Below are 25,224 nucleotides of genomic sequence, written 5' to 3' on the forward strand. Positions count from 1 at the left end.
CGGCAGTTGTCAGAGCGGGGATCGGCACCAATCAGGGTCACTTATCAGTGATGATCGGTGCCCAGCAGTGCCACACACAAGTTCCGCCCACCTGTGCCCAGCAATGCACCCACCTGTGCCCTCCTGTGCCGCCTGCCTGTGCCACCCACCTGTGCCACCCACCTGTGCCACCCACCAGTGCCCATCAGTGCAGCCCAGCAGTGCTGCCAGTCAGTGCCACCAGTCAATGCCCAGTGGTTGTGCCAGTCAGTGCCCAGCAGTGCCGCCAGTCAGTGCCCAGCAGTGATGTCAGTCAGTGCCACCTATCAGTGCTCTCTATCAGTACCCATTATCAGTGTCGCCTATAAGTGCCGCATATCAGCGCCACCTATTTGTGACACCTCATTAGTGCTGCCTATCAGTACCGCCTATCCGTGCCACCTCATTAGTGCCGCCTATCAATGCCACCTATCAGTGCCCTTCAGTGCTGCCTATCAGTGCCCATCAGTGCTGCCTCATCAACGCACATCAGTGAAGGAGAAAAATTACCTGTTTGAAAAATGTTATAATCGAAACAAAGAAACTTTTTTTTTTTCAAATTTTTTTGCAGTTTTTTTGCTTATAGCACAAAAAGTAAAGTTCCCAGCAGCAACTGAATACCACCAAAAGAAAGCTCTATTTGTGAGAAAAAAATGATAAAAATTTCATATGGGTACAATCTTGCATGACCGCGCAATTGTCAATCAAAGTGCGACAGCGCTGACAGCTGAAAATTGGCCTGGTAAGGAAGGGGGAAGAAGTGTCCTGTAGGCAGGAAGGGGGTAGAAGTGCCCTGTAGGCAGGAAGGGGGAAGAAGTGCCCTGTAGGCAGGAAGGGGGTAGAAGTGCCCTGTAGGCAGGAAGGGGGTAGAAGTGCCCTGTAGGCAGGAAGGGGGTAGAAGTGCCCTGTAGGCAGGAAGGGGGTAGAAGTGCTCTGTAGGCAGGAAGGGGGTAGAAGTGCCCTGTAGGCAGGAAGGGGGTAGAAGTGCTCTGTAGGCAAGTGGTTAACTGCTTGCCAACCATGCTATAGCCAAAAGATGGCTACAGCACGGTTGTCTAGTTCTGGGAGGGCGTCCCACAACGCGAACCCAGTGGCACACACCCTGCACTGCCAGTGATGGCTGTGTCCTACGGATACAGCTGATCACGTGATAAGGTAAAAGTCCAATCACAGCAGCCTTTTACCACGTGATCAACTCTATCCAATGACACAGCTGATCACAGTGTAAATAGAGTTTCTGGTTATCGGCTGCACGCTGTCACAGATTGAAGAAAGTACTGCAGATAACCCGCAAATGTGACGGGAAATCTGCACTAATAATCAGAGCACTGATTATCAGTGCCATTCAGAAGGGCCCAGCAATGCCGCCCAGCAGTGTCATCCATCAGTGCCCAGCGGTGTCGCCTGTCAGTGCTTCCCAGCAGTGCCACTTGTCAGCAGTTCCGCCAGTCAGTGCCGTCTGTCAGTGCCTCCAGTTGGTGCTATCAGTCAGTGCCGCTTATCAGTGCAGCCTCACCAACACACATCAAAGAAGAAATATTACCTGTTTGCAAAATTTTAGAATAGAAGCAAAGGAAACCTTTTATGTTTTTAATTTTTTGCTCTTTTTTCATTTATAGTGCAAAAAATAAAACACCCAGTGGTGATTAAATACCACCAAAAAAATCTCTATTTGTGTGAAAAAAATGCTAAAAATTGCATATGGTTACAGTGTTGCATGACCGCACAATTGTCATTGTTAAGTGCAACAGCACTGAAAGCTGAAAATTGTCCTGGGCAGGAAGGGGGTAGAAGTGCCCGGTAGGCAAGTGATTAATTCCAGTGTTGGCACTTTGACATAAAAAAGTTGGTTTTGTGTTGCAGTTTGGGCATTCGGGCTCAAAAAGGTTCGCCACAAACACCTGTATCCGGATCCTGCCATCCAGGTTATTTCATGTGGCCCTTGCACCTCTCCTGCAGGTACCCCCTTGTCTCCTCCCCCACCTTGTCTCAGGAGTCGGCAGCAGAGAGGAGAAAAGAACTCCTCTGCCAAATCCTGTACTTCTCAGTGCAGCTGCATCATCCCCTCATCTCCGCCTCCCTTGGTCTCAGCATTCAGCAGACTCTGGTAATTGACTCCACTCCTCCTCTGGTCCTCCACCAGACACTGCACTTTCTGCTTTCCCGCTCTGCCCCCAAAGGAGGTGCACAGTGATGTTAGGGTGGATGTGGGGTTCTTGACATCTGATGTTATGGGGGGGTGAGGTGCTCTGGACATCTAGTCTTACAGTTACAACTGGTCCTTTGAGGACAACCATAATGCTGACACAGCCCGTGATGATATATAAGATATATTTATTAATGATCATTAAAAATAAAAACCAACTTTAGCCCTTTATATAGAATTCTGATTTTTTTTTTTTTTGTACAGGTGGATTGACGAATCACATTTTCGGTCATGCTGGTCTTCGTGAATACAACTCAGTCACATGGGAAACCAAACATCTGGGTGTCTTAATTGATGGAAAGTTTTTATTGCAGTTCACTGGAGGAGTCACACAGGACACAAGTCATATCCATGTTCTAAATGTCATAAGTGCTTTGGGTCCTCTTCAACACTGATCCAACCTCAGAGGATAACATGAGAAAAGTCATTTCAGTGTTCTGGAAGTGACAATTGCTTTACAGTAAAGTCCAACCCGTGTATACATAAGAGGAGTCATTTCAAGCTATTTCTTGTTTGAAACGTGACAAAGATTTTACAATGGAGGCAAAACATATCACACACCAGAAGGTTCACACTGGAGGGAAGCCATATCAGTATTCTGAATGTGACAAAGCTTTTACATGGAAGTCAAATCTTATCAGACACCAGAAGGTTCACACTGTAGAGAAGTCATATCAGTGTTCTGAATGTGACAAAGCTTTTACACAGAAGTCATATCTTATATCACACCAGAGGATTCACACTGGAGAGAAGTCATATCAGTGTTCTGAATGTGATAAAGCTTTTACACAGAAGTCACATCTTATCATACATCAGAGGATCCACACTGGAGAGAAGCCATATCAGTGTTCTGAATGTGACAAAACTTTTACACAGAAGTCACATCTTATCATACACTGGAGGATGCACACTGGAGAGAAGCCATATCAATGTTCTGAATGTGACAAAGCTTTTTTAACCAAGAAAGAGCTTATCATACACCAGAGGGTTCACACTGGAGAGAAGCCATATCAGTGTTCTGAATGTGACAAAGCTTTTACATGGAGGTCATATCTTATCAGGCACCAGAGGATGCACACTGGAGAGAAGCCATATCAGTGTTCTGAATGTGACAAAGCTTTTTTAATCAAGAAAGAGCTTATCATACACCAGAGGGTTCACACTGGAGAGAAGTCATATCAGTGTTCTGAATGTGATAAAGCTTTTACAGTGAAGTCATATCTTATCACACACCAGAGGATTCACACTGGAGAGAAACCACATCAGTGTTCTGAATGTGATAAAGCTTTTACACAGAAGTCACATCTTATCACACACCAGAGGATTCACACTGGAGAGAAGTCATAGCAGTGTTCTGAATGTGACAAAGCTTTTACATGGAAGTCATATCTTATCACACACCAGAGGATCCACACTGGAGAGAAACCACATCAATGTTCTGAATGTGATAAAACTTTTACACAGAAGTCTGTTTTCATAGCACACCAGAAGGTCCACACTGGAGAGCAGCCATATCAGTGTTCTGAATGTGATAAAACTTTTAAACAGAGAGGAAACCTTGTCATACATGAGAGGGTTCACACTGGAGAGAATCCATATCAATGTTCAGAATGTGATAAAGCTTTTACAGGTAATGCCGGGCTAATCTATCACCAGAGGATTCACAAGCTTGAGCTGCATAGAGGAAACTCCAGAAGAAGGGGCAATATTAAAGAAGTCACAGCTGTCCCATTAGGTTCACAGTCCCAATGTCTTCCCACAAACTAGGGAAGACATGATGCTACTTAAAAAAAAAAACTTTGAAGAAACAGGACTCTAATGATCAGATTCATTGGGTTTAGTGCTTATGTCCATCAGAAACACACCTAGAAGGCCTGTGAATATTTTACCTATGGACATTTCTTCAGGCAAGCAGAAATGACTGAACTGTATTCCTCATCATTCTCATCTTCATCCTTTTTTTATGGAGCATTGACTGAACATGTAATGCATTTTCATCATTCACTAACTGAGCTATGTTCCCATGTGTTTTCTTCATTGCCAGAATCTGACCAACATTGCCTCAGTACCAGAGTCTAGGATGGGGTCCAATGGCTTCTTGCCAAGCCTCTGAAACCTCATTAGGAGAGTCCATTCCACGTTCTTTTGAGAACTGATACACCATAAGCTAGGCTTGAGGGCTCCAGCTAAGCCCACCTTGTCCACACCTCCCATTACATGTTTCACCTCCTCTCCCATGATCAATGCCTCCTTTCCATGTTCCATCTCCTCTCATGGATGACAGCTTTGCAGGCAGGTCTGTAGCTGAGATACCAGCCAGATAGAGGTCTCTGTTTGGTTAGAGAGTAACTTCTTAAGCTGGCGTAGGCCTTCCGACACGGAGTTAATGCTGTTTTAGGGGACATATTCAACAGTATCACCTAATACCAGCTGGCCACTTATGTTTCATCTGGTTTTCAAAAGGGATTCTATCAGGTGATGATTGGATGTCCTTGTTATCTTTTTTTTTTCTGTCCAGCTATTGCTCAGCTCATAAACTATTCACACGGTTCAACTGCAAGAGATCTGAACTTACAAAGTGCTAAGTGTGCGGTCATATTCCTACCACTTCTTCTGGGAGACTGAAATTCCTCTTATTGGGGTTCACCTTAATGACTCTGAATGAACGGGTCCCTTTTTGGGGCAAAGTTAGCAAAGAGCACTAATTATTCCTGGAAATGCTAAGACATCGGCACTAAAGTGTAACAATGGGCAAAATCAATAATTACATAAATGGTGGAATCTGTCATTAGCATAAACGTTTTATGTTTTTCCAAGTCTCCCCTCATAACATTTTTACCAGTTGACTCTCCTAGTAGATTGTTTTTTTTCTGCTTCCTGTAGAAGGCCAAGCTTTTTGACAAAAAAGAAATTTGGGTGGTTGGGAAACACCATATAAGACTGCTGGGGGTGCTTACAACTGTCATCTTCCATTCATATGGTGGGTTGAACCTTATAGAAATCCTGTTGCTGTAACTGCTGTAGAAGCGTTAGCTGAAGTTGGACTTTACTTGTTGTGTGTCTTATAATCTAAGACTTCCCTGTACAGGGTGACAACGCTGCTGTGTAATGTTCCTGCAGAATGATCAGGGTTGTCACCCTGTTACAGAAGGTGGGGAAATAACAGATCTACAGACAGGACCAACAGCTGATACAACTATGTTGCAGAGGGAACTCTGGGAATGCTAATGACAGATTGCATTACACATTCAGTCAGCAGACTTCCTGCTGTTGGTCTTCTGTTTGAATTGTGTTCTGATATTTACTGTCCTGCTGTAAAAGGTGTAAATGATTGCCCACATGTTTCCTGTATAGCAGGGACTACAACCTCGTATCAGGAATAATAGTATGGGTACTTACCCAAGGGGGTCAACTTTTTGGATTTGGAAGAAACATTTCACATTTCTTTCCATTAATGACACCGACAAGGGAAGTCTCACTTCACTAACAATAGGAGAGCCAATCACAGGACAGTAACATTTCATGGTTTCTCAATATAATTGCAGAATGATTAATCCCCATTGGTCCAATGGATTCCTAGTCCTTCCAGATAACATTTACTTCTTGTGTGGAAGGAGCACCCTAAAATGTCTTCCCTTCAATTCCACCCATAGCTGTACTTGAGGTTATGTTGCCCCTCCCCCCATATCTGTAAGGGAAAACCTCAATTTCTCCCAATACTCCCCTGGCCTTCCAGTGAGAAGAAATATTTTCTCTGGATTGGAGATGTTTTATGCAGTGAGCCCTTCATAGACGGGATGGGGAATCTAAGATAAGTAAGATGAACCGGTGTACTGGAGTCACGGATCAGGTAACCAATGACACCATTGATGTTATAGCAGAGCTGACAGCAGAAGTGGCTCCACCACCTATGGTGGTGTCACAGAACTGCTTGGCAGCTGACTATCTCTTGGAAGACCAAGGTGGAGTCTACAAATGGTGTCAGATAGAGAGTGTTGTACATTTATATTAGATCATGAGGATCTCAGAAGGGGATATCTACACAAGGTAAAGGAGTTCCAACAGGAACCTGGGTGGGAGGAGGTGGGATCCAATGTTTTGGGTGGGTTTAGTTGGAACCTGGTTGAGTAATATGGTGGGTTTGCTTCTTAAGCCATTTGTTGCTACCATAGTTTTAATTTTGAAATGTTATATATTGCTGTATTTTCTTTCACTGCCAGAGTTTATTTTGCTTTTGTTTTTAGTTAAATTCACATTTCAGGCCATATGATTAGTTAAACCCCAAACATTTCTTTTATTTTCTGAAAGCAGAGACTCTGGAGAATATAATGGTGGTAGTTGCCATTTTTCATGTCACAGAATATTAGTACAGCTGTTTATTAAATGCATATTTCCTGTAAAAAAAACAACAAAGATAATGTTAGTGCACAAAGAACACAATATATGACCCAATTTGTTTGGTGAAATATAAAATATGGGTTTGGCATCAAGTATATAGATACCAAACATGTCAAACTTTATAAACTGTGCGTACTTGTGAAATGGTGACAAACTTCAGTACCAAAAATTATTCAAAGGTGACGCTTTAAGAGCCTTTATAGGTTATCAGTTCAGATTGTTACCTGTGAACGATGTCCTCAGAATGATTGTTCTCACTCTCACTTGTGCAATGATATGTAAAATGTGTTGTGTGATTTTTGTGTTTTTTTTTTATTTTTATAGTGTTACTTTAATTTTTTTCAACTCTTTTTTCACTTAACATGGCTTCTATCAGATAGGGGGTTGATAGCCCCCATGATACATATTTCTGGTCACAGGTCCTCTTTAAAGAGACATCAGAACATTATTAGACCCCTAATGTCACCTCTGTACCCCAAGAAAGATGGTCAAACACAGATCATGCCTAATCAGCTCCTTCCCAAACCATAGTGACTGGAGAATGACAGCGCTGAACCCAGAAATGACATAATCTCCCACCTCCCACATCCATTCACTGAAGGGGAGATCAGAGATCAGATGTTTGCTGATCTCCTTCTGCTCTCACCACTGACACCCACCATGCCTGTCTTGGGCTTGCAGGAGGGACAGCTGAGCCCGGTATACCTGGTGGGGGGAGGACCTTCAGTGCGGCTGAATCACTTCCACCAGAAATCCGACAGTTGGCCTAACAAATGTAGACAACCCCCGGGTGCTGTAGCTATAAGGCCGTGCTGCTGCTGATGGAAACCTTACATTGGCCGGAGTGAAAGGGTTCCACTAATGTACATCTGCCAAATCTGTATCTGAGGAGACCATAGAAGCAGCATTAGAAAGAAATGTGAGCATGGCTTCAGTCAGGCGATGGTCCTGGTGGTCCTGGTCTTGTTCTCCTTCAGGTCCTCTCACCTTGTAGATGGTGACATGGACTTGTGTGGGAATGAGTAGGAGGGGCTCGGGGTTCTCTTTTACCCAATCAGCTTGTTGTGGATAAAAGATGAAAGTGTCTTCTGGGATTTTACAGGGATTTAGATGTTTAGAGGGATACATAAGTGGGTGTGGCTTGTGTTAATGAGGGGTGTGTCATATGTTAATCAGTTTCTTAGCATATAATATATAAACTGTATAAATAGATCCTTGAAATGTAAACAATCTATTTCTTTTCTTCTGTTGTTAAAGTGTCACATTTAATAAAGTTGAATTATAATTTCATCACACAATACTGTGGACTGGGTTCTTCTACAACACATCCCCCCAAACATGTCCTCTTCCAGTTATAGGGGTCTGGTGGAATGGGACACCAGCTGATGGTATCTCTTAGGCCCCTTGTACATGGGGGGTCCAGCCCCTGTGGGTGCAATGCTGGCATTATAATACACCTGGTAGGCACAGGTACAGTGTCCAGCCCCGCTGCCTGCAGCCTGTCAAAGTCTACACTACAGCTGGACGGGGCTCAATGCTGCACCACGTTTACCTTGTGTTTAGGGGGCTCCGTGTTCAGGGAGAAATGACCGCCATCCTGATCAGACAAAGCATAAAGAAGATGTAGGCAGGTGCAGTCTGCTTCTTCTACTGTAGGGGGCACCCAACCAGGGGGACATCCCAGCCTGGAGAGGAAGTCGGGGGACACTTGGTTTCTCTGAGGTTTCCCGATTCCTGGAGACTGTGTGGAATGAAGGGGTCCATGGAGACCTGGAGACATTTTTAAATATTTTGTTTACATGTATTAAAGACCATTTTATACCTTAAAATTACTTAAAACCCCCAAATATTATATATATTTCTTCACAACAGCAGACACACTAGAGGATGAATTGTTAGTAGTTCTGATGTTTTATGATTTATTATTTTACACAATATTAGTGCAATGATTTATGAAAGGTACAATTTCAGTTACAAATACAGTAAAGTTAATTTCTGGGACATAAATGTCATTTATTATCTAAGGTTTCAGTAAAATATAAAAGATACATTTCCCCGCACTGAATATAATGGGATCCCACATAACAGTCGCTGTTCATATTCAGAATTCCTTTCTTACAATGGGATCTTGTGTCCGGATAAAATCTTTTATAGATCCCTTGTGACATTGTGTTCTCATTGTAAAATCCTAGATTTGTAAATCTGTCGCTGATATTTATAATGGTTTTGTCCAGAAAAAGAATGGAGTGATGTGGATAGATGGAAACAGATGTATAGATGAAAGATTGGTCTGTTGACTCCCCAGAGCTCCTTTCCATGAGAGATGTTTGTTTCCCCCCCCCCAGAGCTGAACAATGGTACGTTCCTGAATGGCCAGGCTGCTGGTTTGCTGAATCCAGAGTCTACATACAAGATGCCTCCACAGTGTACATTGATGGTGCTGGGAAGGCTGGTACATGTTGTTCATTTGCTCCGGGTGCAGGAGATAGGACAGAATCCCATTGTTGCCGGGTGTCCTCGCTTTCCTCAATTCTGTACTCACTTCATTTACAAAAGCAAACTATGTGAGTGGAGAAGGTGATTGTATCCGGCTGGAGCTCAGACCTGACAGGGACTCGGGATTTTGGGCCTCTTACGTCTAAGACAAATATAGTCTGAGTTGGAGAGAAGATAAAATATCATTTCTTCTCAGAGACATTCTGAGGGGTTTTCCACAATTTGTAATTGCTGACAATTCTTTTGTGGACATTCAGCTGTCAGTGGGGAAACCTGCCGACAGCTGAGGAGTCATCGGTTAGGGGTGTGACCACCTGATTTCCGGCCAATCATTAACAACCAGATATATTTCACACAGAATTCAGATCAGTCCATCAATTGTCAACAGATGAGAATTCAGAGAAAGCTCCACCCTCATTCCTTCTCCACCAATCAAGGATCTCACTCCAGTTAGCCAGTCACCGTGGGCATGATTTCCTTGACATCCATCATTGGTATCAGTGAGATAAAATAAGCCCCATTGTTGGTGTCAGTGAGATACAATAAGCCCCATTGTTGGTGTCAGTGAGATACAATAAGCCCCATTGTTGGTGTCAGTGAGATAAAATAAGCCCCATTGTTGGTGTCAGTGAGATAAAATAAGCCTTATTGTTGGTGTCAGTGAGATAAAATAAGCCTTATTGTTGGTGTCAGTGAGATAAAATAAGCCCCATTGTTGGTGTCAGTGAGATAAAATAAGCCCCATTGTTGGTGTCAGTGAGATAAAATAAGCCCCATTGTTGGTGTCAGTGAGATAAAATAAGCCCCATTGTTGGTGTCAGTGAGATAAAATAAGCCCCATCCCTGGTGTCAGTGAGATAAAATAAGCCCCATTGTTGGTGTCAGTGAGATAAAATAAGCCTTATTGTTGGTGTCAGTGAGATAAAATAAGCTTTATTGTTGGTGTCAGTGAGATAAAAAAAACATTGTTGGTGTCAGAGAGATAAAATAAGCCCCATCCCTGGTGTCAGTGAGATAAAATAAGCCCCATCCCTGGTGTCAGAGAGATAAAATAAGCCCCATTCCTGGTGTCAGTGAGATAAAATAAGCCCCATCCCTGGTGTCAGTGAGATAAAAACATTGTTGGTGTCAGTGAGATAAAATAAGCCCCATTGTTGGTGTCAGTGAGATAAATAAGCCCCATTGTTGGTGTCAGTGAGATAAATAAGCCCCATTGTTGGTGTCAGTGAGAATAAAGTGTACCCCCAGCCCAGCATTGGTGGTCAGTGGTGGTACTTACCTGATCCCACCCTCCCGCTGCCTCTCTGCTGATGTCACAATTATACTTTCACTGTAGGAAAGGAGATGGTGGCTCCCAGCAGTCGGGTATAATTGCAGTGCCTGGTGATGGAACCCAGAGAGTGTTCCGGAGTCATCACCTCACTGCCACTCTGAAGAGTCCTGGAACCTGCCAGACATGGACATGATCATTCAAGAACATTTGGAAACAACAAGGTTCAAACTATGAGACATTTCTTGGAGCTGCAGTTCCTCTGAGCTCCACCAGGTGGTGAGTGCCCTTCTACCGAGACAGGAAGCGATGTCAGGTACAGATGGGAAGTGATGTCAGGTTCAGACAGGAAGTGATGTCAGATACAGACAGGAAGTGATGTCAGGCACAAACAGGAAGTGATGTCAGTTACAGACAGGAAGTGATGTCAGGTACAGACAGGATGCTCTGGGTGAGAGGTTAGTTGGAAGTAAGTGGAGAGGAGACATTGCTGTGTCTCCCAGCAGACAGAAGGTGTCAGTAATGAGGCTCCACCTGATGCTGGCTGCTGGGAAGGTATATAATCCCCCCGTAGTTTTCATCAGTGCCTCAGTGTTCTGCCTGTGAGCCGCTTCCCTGCTGGATCCTGCGTCCTGTATCTTGTATACTTTCCCCTGATTCTGGTTTCCTGCATCCTGTTCCCCATCTCTGCTCCCCTGATTCCCAGTCCCAGTTCTGCCCGGTGTATGTCAGCTTCCCTCCATTGTACACAGTGTATTATAGTCAGGTTGTTGGGTTGGTTATTTGCTGTCACATTTATTAGTCACTTTTGCTTTGTTTATGATCTGTGGGTGTCGGAGGGTGTCGTGTCCATTAGTAAACTCCACTTAAAGTGATTGTAAAGGCAACATTTTTTTTCTTTTAAAACAAACATGTCATACTTACTGCTGTGTGTGATGTTTGCACAGAGCAGCTTGGATCCTCCTCTTCTCGAGTCCCCCACATGCGCTCCTGGCCCCTTCTCCTGTTGAGTGCCCCCACAACAAGCAGCTTGTTATGGGGGCATCCAAGCAGGCTCGGGAGCGAGTCGCTGCTCTGTGTCTCCACAGAGTCCCTTCTCCCTCCTCATTGGCTGTGATTGATAGCAGCAGGAGCCAATGGCCCCTGCTCTTGTCTCAGCCAAAGAGGAGGGAGAGTCCCCAGACTGCCAAGGATCTTGTGCACATTGCTGGATCAGGATGGGGCTCAGGTGAGTATTGGGGGGGCTGCTGCATAGAGAAGGGTATTTACCTTCATATATAGAATGCATGGAGGTAACAAACCTCCTGACTTTACACCCCCTGTAATCACACTCCTCCTACTCCGTCTTATTCCACATTTCTTAGGCATAGCCCACCGATCTGGTCCTCCCCGCTGTCACTGGATACCTGCATTCCTTACAAGGGTTTATATTCCTCACCAGTGTACTCTGTATACCGGGCTGTACACCACAACATCCTGACCATTGTACTATGCATGCTGGGCTGTATATGACATACTCCTGACCACTGCGCTCTGTACACAGGTCTAAGATATAATCCTGACCACTGCACTCTGTACTCAGGGCGGTATATGATATACTCCTGACCACTGCACTCTATACACAGGGCAGTATATGACATACTCCTGACCATTGCACTCAACACAGAGGCCTAAGATATACTCCTGACCACTGCACTCTGTATATGGACCTAAGATATAAGTATATGACATGTTCCTGACCACTGCACTCTGAACACAGGGCGGTATATGATATACTCCTGACCATTGCACTCGACACAGAGGCCTAAGATATAATCCTGACCACTGCACTCTGTACACAGAGCTGCTTATGATATACTTCTGAACACTGCACTCTATACACAGGGCATGTATAGGACATGTTCCTGACCACTGCACTCTGTAATCAGGCCTAAGATATAACCCTGACCACTGCAATCTGTACACAGAGCTGTATATGATATACTCCTGATCACTGCACACTCTAGACAGGGCTGTATATGACATGTTCTTGACCACTGCACTCTATACTCAGAGCTGTATGACATATTCCTGACCACTGCACTCTGTACACAAATCTGTATATGATATACTCCTGACCACTGCACTCTATACACAGGGCTGTATATGACATACTCCTGACCACTGCACTCTATACACAGGGCTGTATATGACATGTTCCTGACCACTGCACTCTATACACAGGGCTGTATATGACATACTCCTGACCACTGCACTCTATACACAGGGCTGTATATGACATACTCCTGACCACTGCACTTTATACACAGGGCTGTATAGGACATACTCCTGACCACTGCACTCTGTGCACAGGGCTGTATATGACATGTTCCTGACCACTGCACTCTATACACAGGCCTGTATAGGACATACTCCTGACCACTGCACTCTATAAACAGGGCTGTATATGACATGCTCCTGACCACTGCACTCTGTACACAGGGCTGTATAGGACAAATTCCTGACCACTGCACTCTATACACAGGGCTGTATAGGAAATACTCCTGACCACTGCACTCTATACACAGGGCTGTATAGGACATATTCCTGACCACTGCACTCTATACACAGGGCTGTATATGACATACTCCTGACCACTGCACTCTATACACAGGGCTGTATATGATATACTCCTGACCACTGCACTCTATACACAGGGCTGTATATGATATACTCCTGACCACTGCACTCTATACACAGGGCTGTATATGACATGTTCCTGACCACTGCACTCTATAAACAGGGCTGTATATGACATGTTCCTGACCACTGCACTCTATACACAGGGCTGTATATGACATATTCCTGACACACTGCACTCTATACACAGGGCTGTATATGACATACTCCTGACCACTGCACTCTATACACAGGGCTCTATAGGATATACTCCTGACCACTGCACTCTATACACAGGGCTGTATATGACATACTCCTGACCACTGCACTCTATACACAGGGCTGTATCTGACATACTCCTGACCACTGCACTCTATACACAGGGCTGTATATGACATACTCCTGACCACTGCACTCTATACACAGGGCTGTATATGACATACTCCTGACCACTGCACTCTATACACAGGGCTGTATATGACATACTCCTGACCACTGCACTCTATACACAGGGCTGTATATGACATACTCCTGACCACTGCACTCTATACACAGGGCTGTATAGGACACACTCCTGACCACTGCACTCTATACACAGGGCTGTATATGACATACTCCTGACCACTGCACTCTATGCTGATGACCTGGGAAGGCTCTCAATGTGTCATCTATGAACAATTTATGATGAAGACGTTTGTCACTCACAACACAATTTTGTTTTTTCATTCAATAAACTTTTTATTGTAATTATATTTTTAACAAGATTGTAATCATAGAATCAGGAAATAGTAAAGGAAGGAATCTGATTGGTCAAGAAGATCCCTTGTCTGGAATGTGGGGGCGGAGTCATTATTATTGGTGTACAATACAATACACAACGTGTTCCATTATTATAACAAAGTATTGTAGAAAAGATCCCAACATAGAAAATGGGGGAAAGGAGGAAATAAAGGCGGATATGAAGGGGAATCTGTGTACGGGGAACACCTTAACAATCACCACCATTTTATTCTCCAGGGCCTCTGATGTCACAGAATAGATGTTTGGGGGTTTATCTCATCTTCAGGACCAAAATCTGCATTTTCCCATGTGTGCAAAATCATGCAGAAACAGCTCTGGCAGTGAGAGGGTTAATGTGGGCTAGATGGGATCCCTCTGCTGGGGTGACATTAGAGCTCCCCCTAGCTGCAGCCTGGTAATAACATTGCTGGGAGGTCTATTCATTTCTCTGCTCCATACTTCCCGTCTTTATAGAAACGTCTCCTGACATTTGGGGGTCTATTCATAGAATGTGTAGAACCATTCACCTGGTGAAAGTGCATGTCCATTCCTCCTGTGTGAATGGGGAATGGTGAATGTTAGGAGTCTATTTGCTGAGCGGGATGAATATTTCCAATTGATTTCAAATGATAAATGTTGCATTCTGTCACAAGATGGCGCTAATTGCTATGATACTTAGCGCCATCTAAAGGCCAAACGAGGAATTTGGGGTTTTAAATCAATGATTGGATTATTGATATGGTTTTATTTAATTTATGTTCATCAACCCATAAATGTATGAGAGTGATCTCCGGTATTTGTATGACACCCCCCCTCACATAGTACACTAATAATATGTTGGGGGGTGTGATCTCCGGTATTTGTATGACACCCCCCTCACATAGCACACTAATAATATGTTGGGGGGGTGTGATCTCCGGTATTTGTATGACACCCCCCTCACATAGTACACTAATAATATGTTGGGGGGGTGTGATCTCCTGTATTTGTATGACACCGCCCCTCACATAGTACACTAATAATATGTTGGGGGGTGTGATCTCCGGTATTTGTATGACCCCCCCCTCACATAGCACACTAATAATATGTTGGGGGGTGTGATCTCCGGTATTTGTATGACACCGCCCCTCACATAGCACACTAATAATATGTTGGGGGGTGTGATCTCCGGTATTTGTATGACACCGCCCCACACATAGTACACTAATAATATGTTGGGGGGGGTGTGATCTCCGGTATTTGTATGACACCGCCCCTCACATAGCACACTAATAATATGTTGGGGGGGGGTGTGATCTCCAGTATTTGTATGACACCGCCCCTCACATAGCACACTAATAATATGTTGGGGGTGTGATCTCCAGTATTTGTATGACACCGCCCCTCACATAGCACACTAATAATATGTTGGGGGGTGTGATCTCCGGTATTTGTATGACACCGCCCCTCACATAGTACACTAATAATATGTTGGGGGGTGTGATCTCCGGTATTTGTATGACCCCCCCCTCACATAGTACACTAATAATATGTTGGGGGGTGTGATCTCCGGTATTTGTATGACACCGCCCCTCACATAGTACACTAATAATATGTTGGGGGGGTGTGATCTCCGGTATTTGTATGACACCGCCCCTCACATAGCACACTAATAATATGTTGGGGGGTGTGATCTCCAGTATTTGTATGACACCGCCCCTCACATAGTACACTAATAATATGTTGGGGGGTGTGATCTCCGGTATTTGTATGACCCCCCCCTCACATAGCACACTAATAATATGTTGGGGGGTGTGATCTCCGGTATTTGTATGACACTGCCCCTCACATAGCACACTAATAATATGTTGGGGGGTGTGATCTCCGGTATTTGTATGACACCGCCCCTCACATAGCACACTAATAATATGTTGGGGGGTGTGATCTCCGGTATTTGTATGACACCGCCCCACACATAGTACACTAATAATATGTTGGGGGGGTGTGATCTCCAGTATTTGTATGACACCGCCCCTCACATAGTACACTAATAATATGTTGGGGGGTGTGATCTCCGGTATTTGTATGACACCGCCCCTCACATAGCACACTAATAATATGTTGGGGGGGTGTGATCTCCGGTATTTGTATGACACCGCCCCTCACATAGGACACTAATAATATGTTGGGGGGTGTGATCTCCGGTATTTGTATGACACCGCCCCTCACATAGGACACTAATAATATGTTGGGGGGGTGTGATCTCCGGTATTTGTATGACACCGCCCCTCACATAGCACACTAATAATATGTTGGGGGGTGTGATCTCCAGTATTTGTATGACACCGCCCCTAGCATAGTACACTAATAATATGTTGGGGGTGTGATCTCCGGTATTTGTATGACACCACCCCTCACATAGCACACTAATAATATGTTGGGGGGGTGTGATCTCAAGTATTTGTATGACACCGCCCCTCACATAGCACACTAATAATATGTTGGGGGGGTGTGATCTCCAGTATTTGTATGACACCGCCCCTCACATAGTACACTAATAATATGTTGGGGGGTGTGATCTCCGGTATTTGTATGACACCGCCCCTCACATAGTACGCTAATAATATGTTGGGGGGTGTGATCTCCGGTATTTGTATGACACCGCCCCTCACATAGTACACTAATAATATGTTGGGGGTGTGATCTCCGGTATTTGTATGACACCGCCCCTCACATAGTACACTAATAATATGTTGGGGGGTGTGATCTCCGGTATTTGTATGACACCGCCCCTCACATAGTACACTAATAATATGTTGGGGGGGGTGATCTCCGGTATTTGTATGACACCGCCCCTCATATTTTCTGGTGGATCCCCTCTACCCAGACCCCATATGTAGACATAGAACAACAAGCTGTGTTCCCTCTCGTGCCGCACTCCTCCAACCACCCAAACCCACACAGAAGCCAAGGGAAATAATGAGAGGAAAGTTCCCCCCTAGTTTGGGGCGGAGTTCTCCTTCCCTCCTGTTGGGGGATGGGAGAAGGATGGACTGAAGACAGAGAGACGCTTCGGGGTCACCACTGTTCTGTAGAGCCTTGAAATGAAGGACATCAACTTCAGAAGTTCTTGTTGTCTGTGTAAAGTTCCCCGATAACGAGATCTGGGCTCTCCCGGCTTCTAGCTCTGTAACCCGCTATATCATTATCAGGAAACGCAACTCCGACACCCAAGAAGGGCTGAAGTTGTGTCCTTCATTTCCAGGATCTACTGACCACTCTGCACCCCGACATTTACTGCACTTCATCCATGTCTTTGGGGGCCTCTCATCTCCTTATCAACTGTTTCTTCCATGATGAAGATCAGCCATGGAGTATATCTGAGGTGTATATCAGGGTGTGCTTCTTCCCCACATGAGAGCTGGGATGTCCAGCAACATTCATCTAGAAGACATTTCCCGCACTCAAGGCATTAATACACCTCCACGGTTGTGTGGTACCCCTGATGTGCAGGAAGACAGGACTTCAGTGAGGAACATTTCCCTCACTCAGGACAGGAAGGTGGATTCTTCCCCATGTGAGATCTCTGATGTGTGGAAAGATGGGACTTCTGTGAAAAACATTTCCCGCACACAGGACAGGAATACGGCTTCTCCCCCGTGTGAGATCTCTGATGTCTGTAAAGATGGGACTTCTGCGAAAAACATTTCCCGCACTCAGGACAGGAATATGCCTTCTCCCCCGTGTGAGATCTCTGATGTTTGGAAAGATCGGACTTCCTTGTAAAACATTTCCTGCACTCAGGACAGGAATATGGCTTCTCCCCCGTGTGAGATCTCTGATGTTGATGAAGACTGAACTTCTGTGAAAAACATTTTCCGCAATCTGGACAAGAATACGGCTTCTCCCCAGTGTGAGATCTCTGATGTTTATGAAGACGGTACAGCTCTGAAAAACATTTTCCACACTCAGAACAGGACACTGGCTTCTCCCCCGTGTGAGATCTCTGATGTGTGTAAAGATGCGACTTCTGTGAAAAACACTTCCCGCACTCAGAACAGGAATATGCCTTCTCCCCTGTGTGAGATCTCTGATGTGTGTAAAGATGGGACTTCTGTGAAAAACATTTCCTGCACTCAGGACAGAAATATGGCTTCTCCCCCGTGTGAGATATCTGGTGTTTGTAAAGATTGGACTTCTGTGAAAAACATTTCCCGCACTCGGGACAGGAATATGCCTTCTCCCCCGTGTGAGATCTCTGATGTCTGTAAAGTTCGGACTTCATTAAAAAAACATTTCCCACACTCAGAACAGGAATATGGCTTCTCCCCCATGTGAGATCTCTGATGTCTGTAAAGTTGGGACTTCAGTGAAAAACATTTCCCACACTCAGGACAGGAATACGGCTTCTCCCCTGTGTGAGATATCTGATGTTTGTAAAGATCGGATTTTCTTGTAAAACATTTCCCACATTCAGGACAGGAATACGGCTTCTCCCCTGTGTGAGTTCTCTGATGTCTGGAAAGATCGGACTTCCTTGTAAAACATTTCCAGCACTCAGGACAAGAATATGGCTTCTCCCACCTGTGAGATCTTTTATGCACATTAAGATGGGATTTATAACTGAAACATTTCCCACACTCAGTACAGGAGAAGCTCTTCCCTGTTGGAAGGCCGGCCCGGTCCCTCACAGTCTGAGGTTCCTCAGGATACAAGGAATCCGATGGTCCATCTACACTGGGTGGTGCCGGATGGACATTGGAGGGAGCCGGGTTTTCTCCTGGACTATACTGTGTGATGTCCTCATCTTCTACTTTCCAGTCTGGAGACAAAGTGAGACAATCCTCATTGTTTTTCCTCATCTCCCGGCCATGGACTAAAATACAAAGACAAAGAGGATTACTAGACAGGAGCGGATTGGTTCCCCCAAACCAGGACTCCGCCCACACCAGGCAGCTTGGTCTCTGAGGAGCTTACAATTCCACCCTCAAGGGAACTAGGAAATGGCTCCTCTGATCTCCTACCAGGTCATTTCTTTATTCATGGACCTTAGTCAGAGAGTGAGGAAACAACCAGAACTGTCTTTTATAGGAGGGACAGTGATGAGGGGATTATAGGACGAGGGTCCCCACCCCCTCTATCACTCATCGCCATCTTCCCAACACAAGAAGTACAGCACTTCCTTATTTAGTCCATGATTTAGTCATGAAGAACAGCGGGGCTGAGCCCCACCAGAGGTCAGAGAGTGAGGATGGGGGGAGAACAACCAAGATGAAGACTGGACTGATCCTGAAGACCACCATCATTGGGGTATTGACTCCTCCCTCATTATCACTTTCTGTTTAAGGGGCCAAAGTTGGAGGATGTTATCACATTATTATCACCATGTAAAAGTCTGTGCTCCAATCACATCATCCGATATAAAATGTCCAGCTGGTAGGAAATGGGTGTAACAAAAGAGAATCCATATTATGTGTATATATAGAAGTGGGGGGAGGGGGGAGAGCAGAAGTCAGGAGTATGTAATGTACAACACAGAGTATGTAGTGCAGGGGTCAGGAGTATGTAATGTATAACATAGAGTATATAGTGCAGGGGTCAGGAGTATGTAATGTACAACATAGAGTATATAGTGCAGGGGTCAGGAGTATGTAATGTACAACATAGAGTATATAGTGCAGGGGTCAGGAGTATGTAATGTACAACATAGAGTATATAGTGCAGGGGTCAGGAGGATGTAATGTACAACATAGAGTATATAGTGCAGGGGTCAGGAGTATGGAATGTAAAATATAAATTATACAGCGTAAGGGTCAGGACTCATAATATTGGTATTCAGTAATCAGTGGAAGATTAAATGTTTACTGAGACTGCACTCAGTGACTTGGGTCTGAGACACTACAGACATATCCCTCCACCCGGCACAGCCAGCAGACCACAGACCAAGGAACCCTGGGAGAATTGTTCTGTCAGAGATCTTAATAGATCTGGACATGAGGAAGGACACCCAAGACACACACCCCAGGTGTCTAGGTCTAGTAACACTTATGGTGAAATTTTGCTGCCAGCTGAACCCCAGAACCTCCATAAATCCAGTCTAGATACATAAATTGTGTCTGCAGCACAGAGAAGGAAGATTATCCGAGAGAAATCCAGGAATACAGGACGGGGAACACAGCTCAGGAAAGTGACCAGGGGATTACAGGCTGATATCACCCAGTCCCCGCCCTACTCTGGACCAATCAGTGAGCAGTATGGGTGGAGGAATGGATTTAGTGTTCATGACCCACCTGTACTGATCTCTGTAGGAGTGTCCTCCTCTATAAATGTCCCCGTTATTCCATCCTCCTCCATAGACTGCTGATCATCCCTCACATACGCCTCTTCTTCTTCTGCTTTCACCTCAAATTCTATATCGATTGGATCTCCACTCTAAATCAAGGAAATGAGAGAAAATATCACCTGTAAAATGTAAGATTTATGATTGTGACATCACACAAAATCCACACATTGTCTCCCTTCACAGAAGCAGATCACATGTGATATGTCGGTACATTTCCCCTAAATACCGCATGCCATCCTGAAACTGTCCATTTCCTATCCCGTGTTGCGGTATTGACCACAAACACTGAACACGCTCAGTAAATACCGCATGAACAGGCGTTACATTCACAGAAGGAAATAAAGAATGAAATGCATGCGGTCATTAATTAGTGGTGGAGACATGCGGCATTCAGGAAATGTGTACTGCTTGGTAAAGAGTGGGCGGCCGCTGGCATCCTTAACAACCAGTAAACAACATGGTTGTTAGGGAGCGAGCGGCCGCCGTGTCCTAACCAACCGATAAATAAAAAAATAAAAAAAATTCCTGGCAACAAAATATTAAGAAAATGTTGTAGGGTCCCCCCCTGGGGTCTGGTATGGATTGTGAGGTGGACCCCTTGCCAAAATGAAAGAAACACATACCAGACCCCGATCTGAGCATGCAGTCCAGCAGGTCAGGAAAGGGGGGGATGAGCAAGTGACCCACCATCCTGAAACATACCAGGCCACGTGCCCTTAACATGGAGTGGATGCTCTGGGGCAGGGGGGCTTTGCTCCCTCAGAGCACCTTGTCCATGTTGATGGAGATCAGGGACTCTTCCCCACAACCCAGGCTAGTGGCTGTGGGGGTTTGCAGGCAGAGAACTTACAAAATTTAGCAAGGGAGCCCTCAGATCCCTCACCCCATGTAAATGAGTATGGGGTACATGGTACCCCTAGTTATTCACCCCCAAAAAGTATTCTGTTAAAAAGACAGCAGGCAGTTTATGACAAGTCCTTTATTAAAAAAGCAAAACTAAAGCAAAATGTCCCCCCCGGTGTAGATCCATCATCAATCACGATGCTCGCTGTCACCGCTGACTCAGAAAGAAAAGCTCTGCTCCCAGTGAAGACTCCCCTCTGTCTGACAGCTCTGCTGCCTCCTGCCACTAAATATACTAAGGGGCGGTGCCACTCTGTGATGTCACTGACCAGGGCATGTTGTATTGGTGACATCACTGACCGGGGCATGTTGTATTGGTGACGTCACTGACCGGGGCATGTTGTATTGGTGACATCACTGACCAGGGCATGTTGTATTGATGACATCACAAGAAGGCAATGACAGCGAGTATCGTGATTGGATTATCGATGGATCTACATCAGGGGATATTGTTCTTTATTTTTGTTTTTTCAAAAATTACTTCCAGTGTTTTCTTAAACTACTTTTTTTTGGTGAATGAAAAGGGGTACTATGTACTCTATACTCATTCACATTGTGGGGGGCGGGGATCTGGGGGCCTCCTTGTTAAAGGTGACTTCTAGATTCCAATAAGGCCCCCACAACCACTGCCCAGGGTTGTGGGGAAGGACCCTTGTCCTCATCGCCATGGGGACAAGGTGCTTTTGGGAGGATAGAGCGTCCCTGCCCTGAAGCACCCATCTCATGTTGAGGGTATGTGGCCTGGTATGGTTCAGGAGGAAGGTGGGCACTCACTAAGGGTCTGGTATTGATTTTGGAGGGGAAACCACGCCTTTACTTTTATTATTTTGGCATCGGGGTTCCCCTCAAAATCCATACCAGACCTGTCACAGCTGTCAGCGGGGAACTTGGCGGCCGTCCGCTTGTTTACTGGTTGCTGAGGACACTGGCGGCTGCTCTCTCCTTAACAACAAGTTATTTACAAATGTTGCTATGGACACCAGTGGTAAATTACCCGCAGGCTTCACTACTAAAAAACAGCATGCAGCATCTTACTACATACTGGGATACGGGAAGATACCGCTTTGTGATTGGAGCCCATAGTCTCTACAAGTCCATGTTCTAGATTCTCCATCCCACCAACCTTGTAATAGTGAGGGATGGTGTGACCTTCCTGTGTGGAATCCCGGGAATACAGAGGACGGGGACATCTCTCTGGTGGGTTCCTGGTATTAGGTGGCTCCATCATATCCTTGTGTCCTTCTGAAAACTCCTCCATCACTCCATACTCCTCATCCTCCTCTTTATACTCTTCTTTAACATCAATATTATCATCCCCGAGGATTCCACTCTGAAAGATATAATAAAACATTCATTGTAACAAACATGCTGTGTATAAATCACAACTACCAATAATTGTCATCATCTACCTGATGATGGTGAGGGATGGTGTGACCTTCCTGTGTGGAATCCCGGGAATACAGAGGACGGGGACATCTCTCTGGTGGGTTCCCATGACTGGATCCATCTGTAGGAAACACACACACTGACTGAATCCATTGTTTCTATGTGTTTATCAGATGATGGGGGATCTAGGTGGATCCTCCGTACTGCTCTCTCCTTTACAATAAAGTCTCCTCTTACCCGGTGATGTGAGGGGCGGCTGATTGTCCATCATGACGTCCTTGTAGAGGTCCTTGTGTCCTTCTAAATACTCCCACTCCTCCATGGAGAAATAGACAGTGACACCCTGACACCTTATAGGAACCTGACACACACAATGATACAGTCACCATCCAGACACATCCCTTGTCTGTTACTGGAGAATGTCCCAGATTTCCCGGCACCGCTCACCTCTCCTATCAGCAGCTCCATCATCTTCTTGGTGACTTCTAGAATCTTCTGTGTCTTCTGTCTTGTAGGGATCAGGGGTGGAGGTGGGGGGATGGTGATTAGATTCTGGATTCTCGAGGATCTTGTGGTCATACGATGAGATCTCCTTCTGGTGTCATTGTCGGTAGATTTCTTCATGACTCCTGTACAGTTCTGTGTGATACAAAGATAAATCTCACTCTCCCATAATCCCTCACTTCTATGGTCAGCTCTAGATTTATTCTCCAGGGATTGGTCACAATGTGCCGACTCAGCAAAGGACAGACATCTCCATCCAATGATATGATGACAATGGGGTCAGATTTATAGCTCCTTCTAGAAGTCATATAATAGAGTCACTAATGGTTTACTAGTAAGGCTCACTGACCCACCAGGAAATGTCACCCATGGATTTAGTGGTCAGTGGGCGTGGCATGCTGGTAATCATGGGTCTCCCTGATTGGACTAAAGCTGAGATTGTTCTCTTCTAGAACCAATGCCGCCATCTTGTGCTATAACCAAATCTCATAGAGTCCGGACACTTTATGTATTCATAGTACTTGTGTGGATGTCGTTATTGATTACAGAACATCAGAAGACTTCAAGTGACTCTGAATCCCTCCCAGTGTACAGCCGAGTCAGATTTAACCCCTTCATTACACTCACCTCTCCAGTCAGCAGGCTGAGGATCTCCAGGGTGAGCTTCAAAATCGTCTCATTCCGGGGAAATTCCTTCCTTACAATCTTCACAAAACCCAAAGTCTGCTGATTGTCCATCATGACGTCCTTGTAGAGATCCTTGTGTCCTTCTAAATACTCCCACTCCTCCATGGAGAAATAGACAGTGACACCCTGACACCTTATAGGAACCTGACACACACAATGATACAGTCACCATCCAGACACATCCCTTGTCTGTTACTGGAGAATGTCCCAGAATTCCCGGCACCGCTCACCTCTCCTGTCAGCAGATGGACCATCATGGTGGTCAGTTCCAGAATCTTCTGCTCTTTCTCCCTCTCAGGTATCAGAGAACTAGATGGAGGCACCATGGTGAGGCTCTGGGTTCTGCTCCATCCTCCTGAGATTGGCTCCCCACTAGACTTCTTCTTTACAACATAATCCTACAGATCAGGAGACAAATAAAACAATATCAACCACCTGACATCATCTAAATGTGTGCAAAAATAAAATGGTCTATTGACCAGAATAGACAAGAGTGATGTCATGTGACCTCCCAGAATCCTCCTCACCTCTCCGGTCAGGTCTGTGTTTTATTAATAGAGATAAGAGTGATGTCATGTGACCTCCCAGAATCCTCCTCACCTCTCCGGTCAGGTCTGTGTGTTATTAATAGAGATGAGAGTGACATCATGTGACCTCCCAGAATCCTCCTCACCTCTCCGGTCAGGTCTGTGTGTTATTAATAGAGATCAGAGTGATGTCATGTGACCTCCCAGAATCCTCCTCACCTCTCCGGTCAGCAGGTAGATGATCTCCAGGGTGAGGTTTAGCATCTTCTCAGTCATGTGACTCCGGTCCTCCTCCATCCTCATTGGTGCCATCATGTGATCTATACAGGTCTCCTTGTAGACGGATAACTTTGGGAAATGAAAGTAAGAATGATTTGGATGGTATTGGTCACACAATAATAGGATGTGGATGTGAGGGGGGAATAGGAGGGTTGATGGACATTGAAGAACTACTCCCCCCATGGGAAGACATTTTGTTTGGACTGTTTAGTGTTTACTACAATTTTGAGGTCCGGGGCCCCTTTTCTCTGTTGGGTTTGTTTGGTCTCTGAACTGGTTTTGATGAGTATTAGATCTGCAGACAAGGAATGATAAATCTGATCCTTCCTATGACTAGTCTGCTCTGAGGCAGTGCTGTGAGGTCAATGTCGGCTCATCATGCAGGGATGGTCACTTTACATCACCCGACGCCCGGGATATGTAGTTCTGGGGGCCGGGCAAGTATTGTGTTTAATCTTTATCCCTGCTGAGGGCAAGCCACAGGGCTCTCCTTTCAGGTGCCAGCCTCTGCCACCCCGTGTGTGTGAACCTCTCCTGTACCTACTTTGCTTCCCCGGCTCTGCTTGCCCATCTGTGGGCCCGGGTCAGCAGGTGTTGGAGGGTAGAGGGGACGGAGGAGAGCGGACACATTCACTCCCTTCTTGTCCTGACCCAGAAGTGACATTATGACAGATTTCCCGACCATCGAGGCTGGCAAAGAATGTAATGCGGTGCGATGTGCGCTACATTACATCCAATGGAGTACAGGGGAGACATTGGGGGTCTTTTAGACCCTGGATGTCTCAATAAA

General features: G+C 45.3%; 1 protein-coding gene across 1 annotated transcript in view; it reads right to left on the reverse strand.

Moving 5' to 3' along the window:
* Positions 1-6,488: 6,488 nt before the first annotated feature.
* Positions 6,489-25,224, reverse strand: part of LOC149460622 (uncharacterized) — a 29,062-nt gene continuing 10,326 nt past the window's right edge. Inside the window, exons 2-6 of the mRNA XM_089679448.1 lie at positions 23,569-23,772; positions 22,885-23,076; positions 20,096-20,237; positions 8,175-8,392; positions 6,489-6,618 (exon numbers count right to left, since the gene is read on the reverse strand). Coding sequence (XP_089535574.1) covers positions 6,604-6,618; positions 8,175-8,392; positions 20,096-20,237; positions 22,885-23,076; positions 23,569-23,772 — 771 coding nt within the window. The 3' untranslated portion in view covers positions 6,489-6,603. The remainder of the gene's footprint in view (positions 6,619-8,174; positions 8,393-20,095; positions 20,238-22,884; positions 23,077-23,568; positions 23,773-25,224) is intronic.

This window comes from Staurois parvus, unplaced genomic scaffold, assembly GCF_062004578.1.
Source record: "Staurois parvus isolate SC_StPar_1 unplaced genomic scaffold, SC_StPar_1.0 ptg000224l, whole genome shotgun sequence".
NCBI classification, from domain to species: Eukaryota; Metazoa; Chordata; class Amphibia; order Anura; family Ranidae; genus Staurois; species Staurois parvus.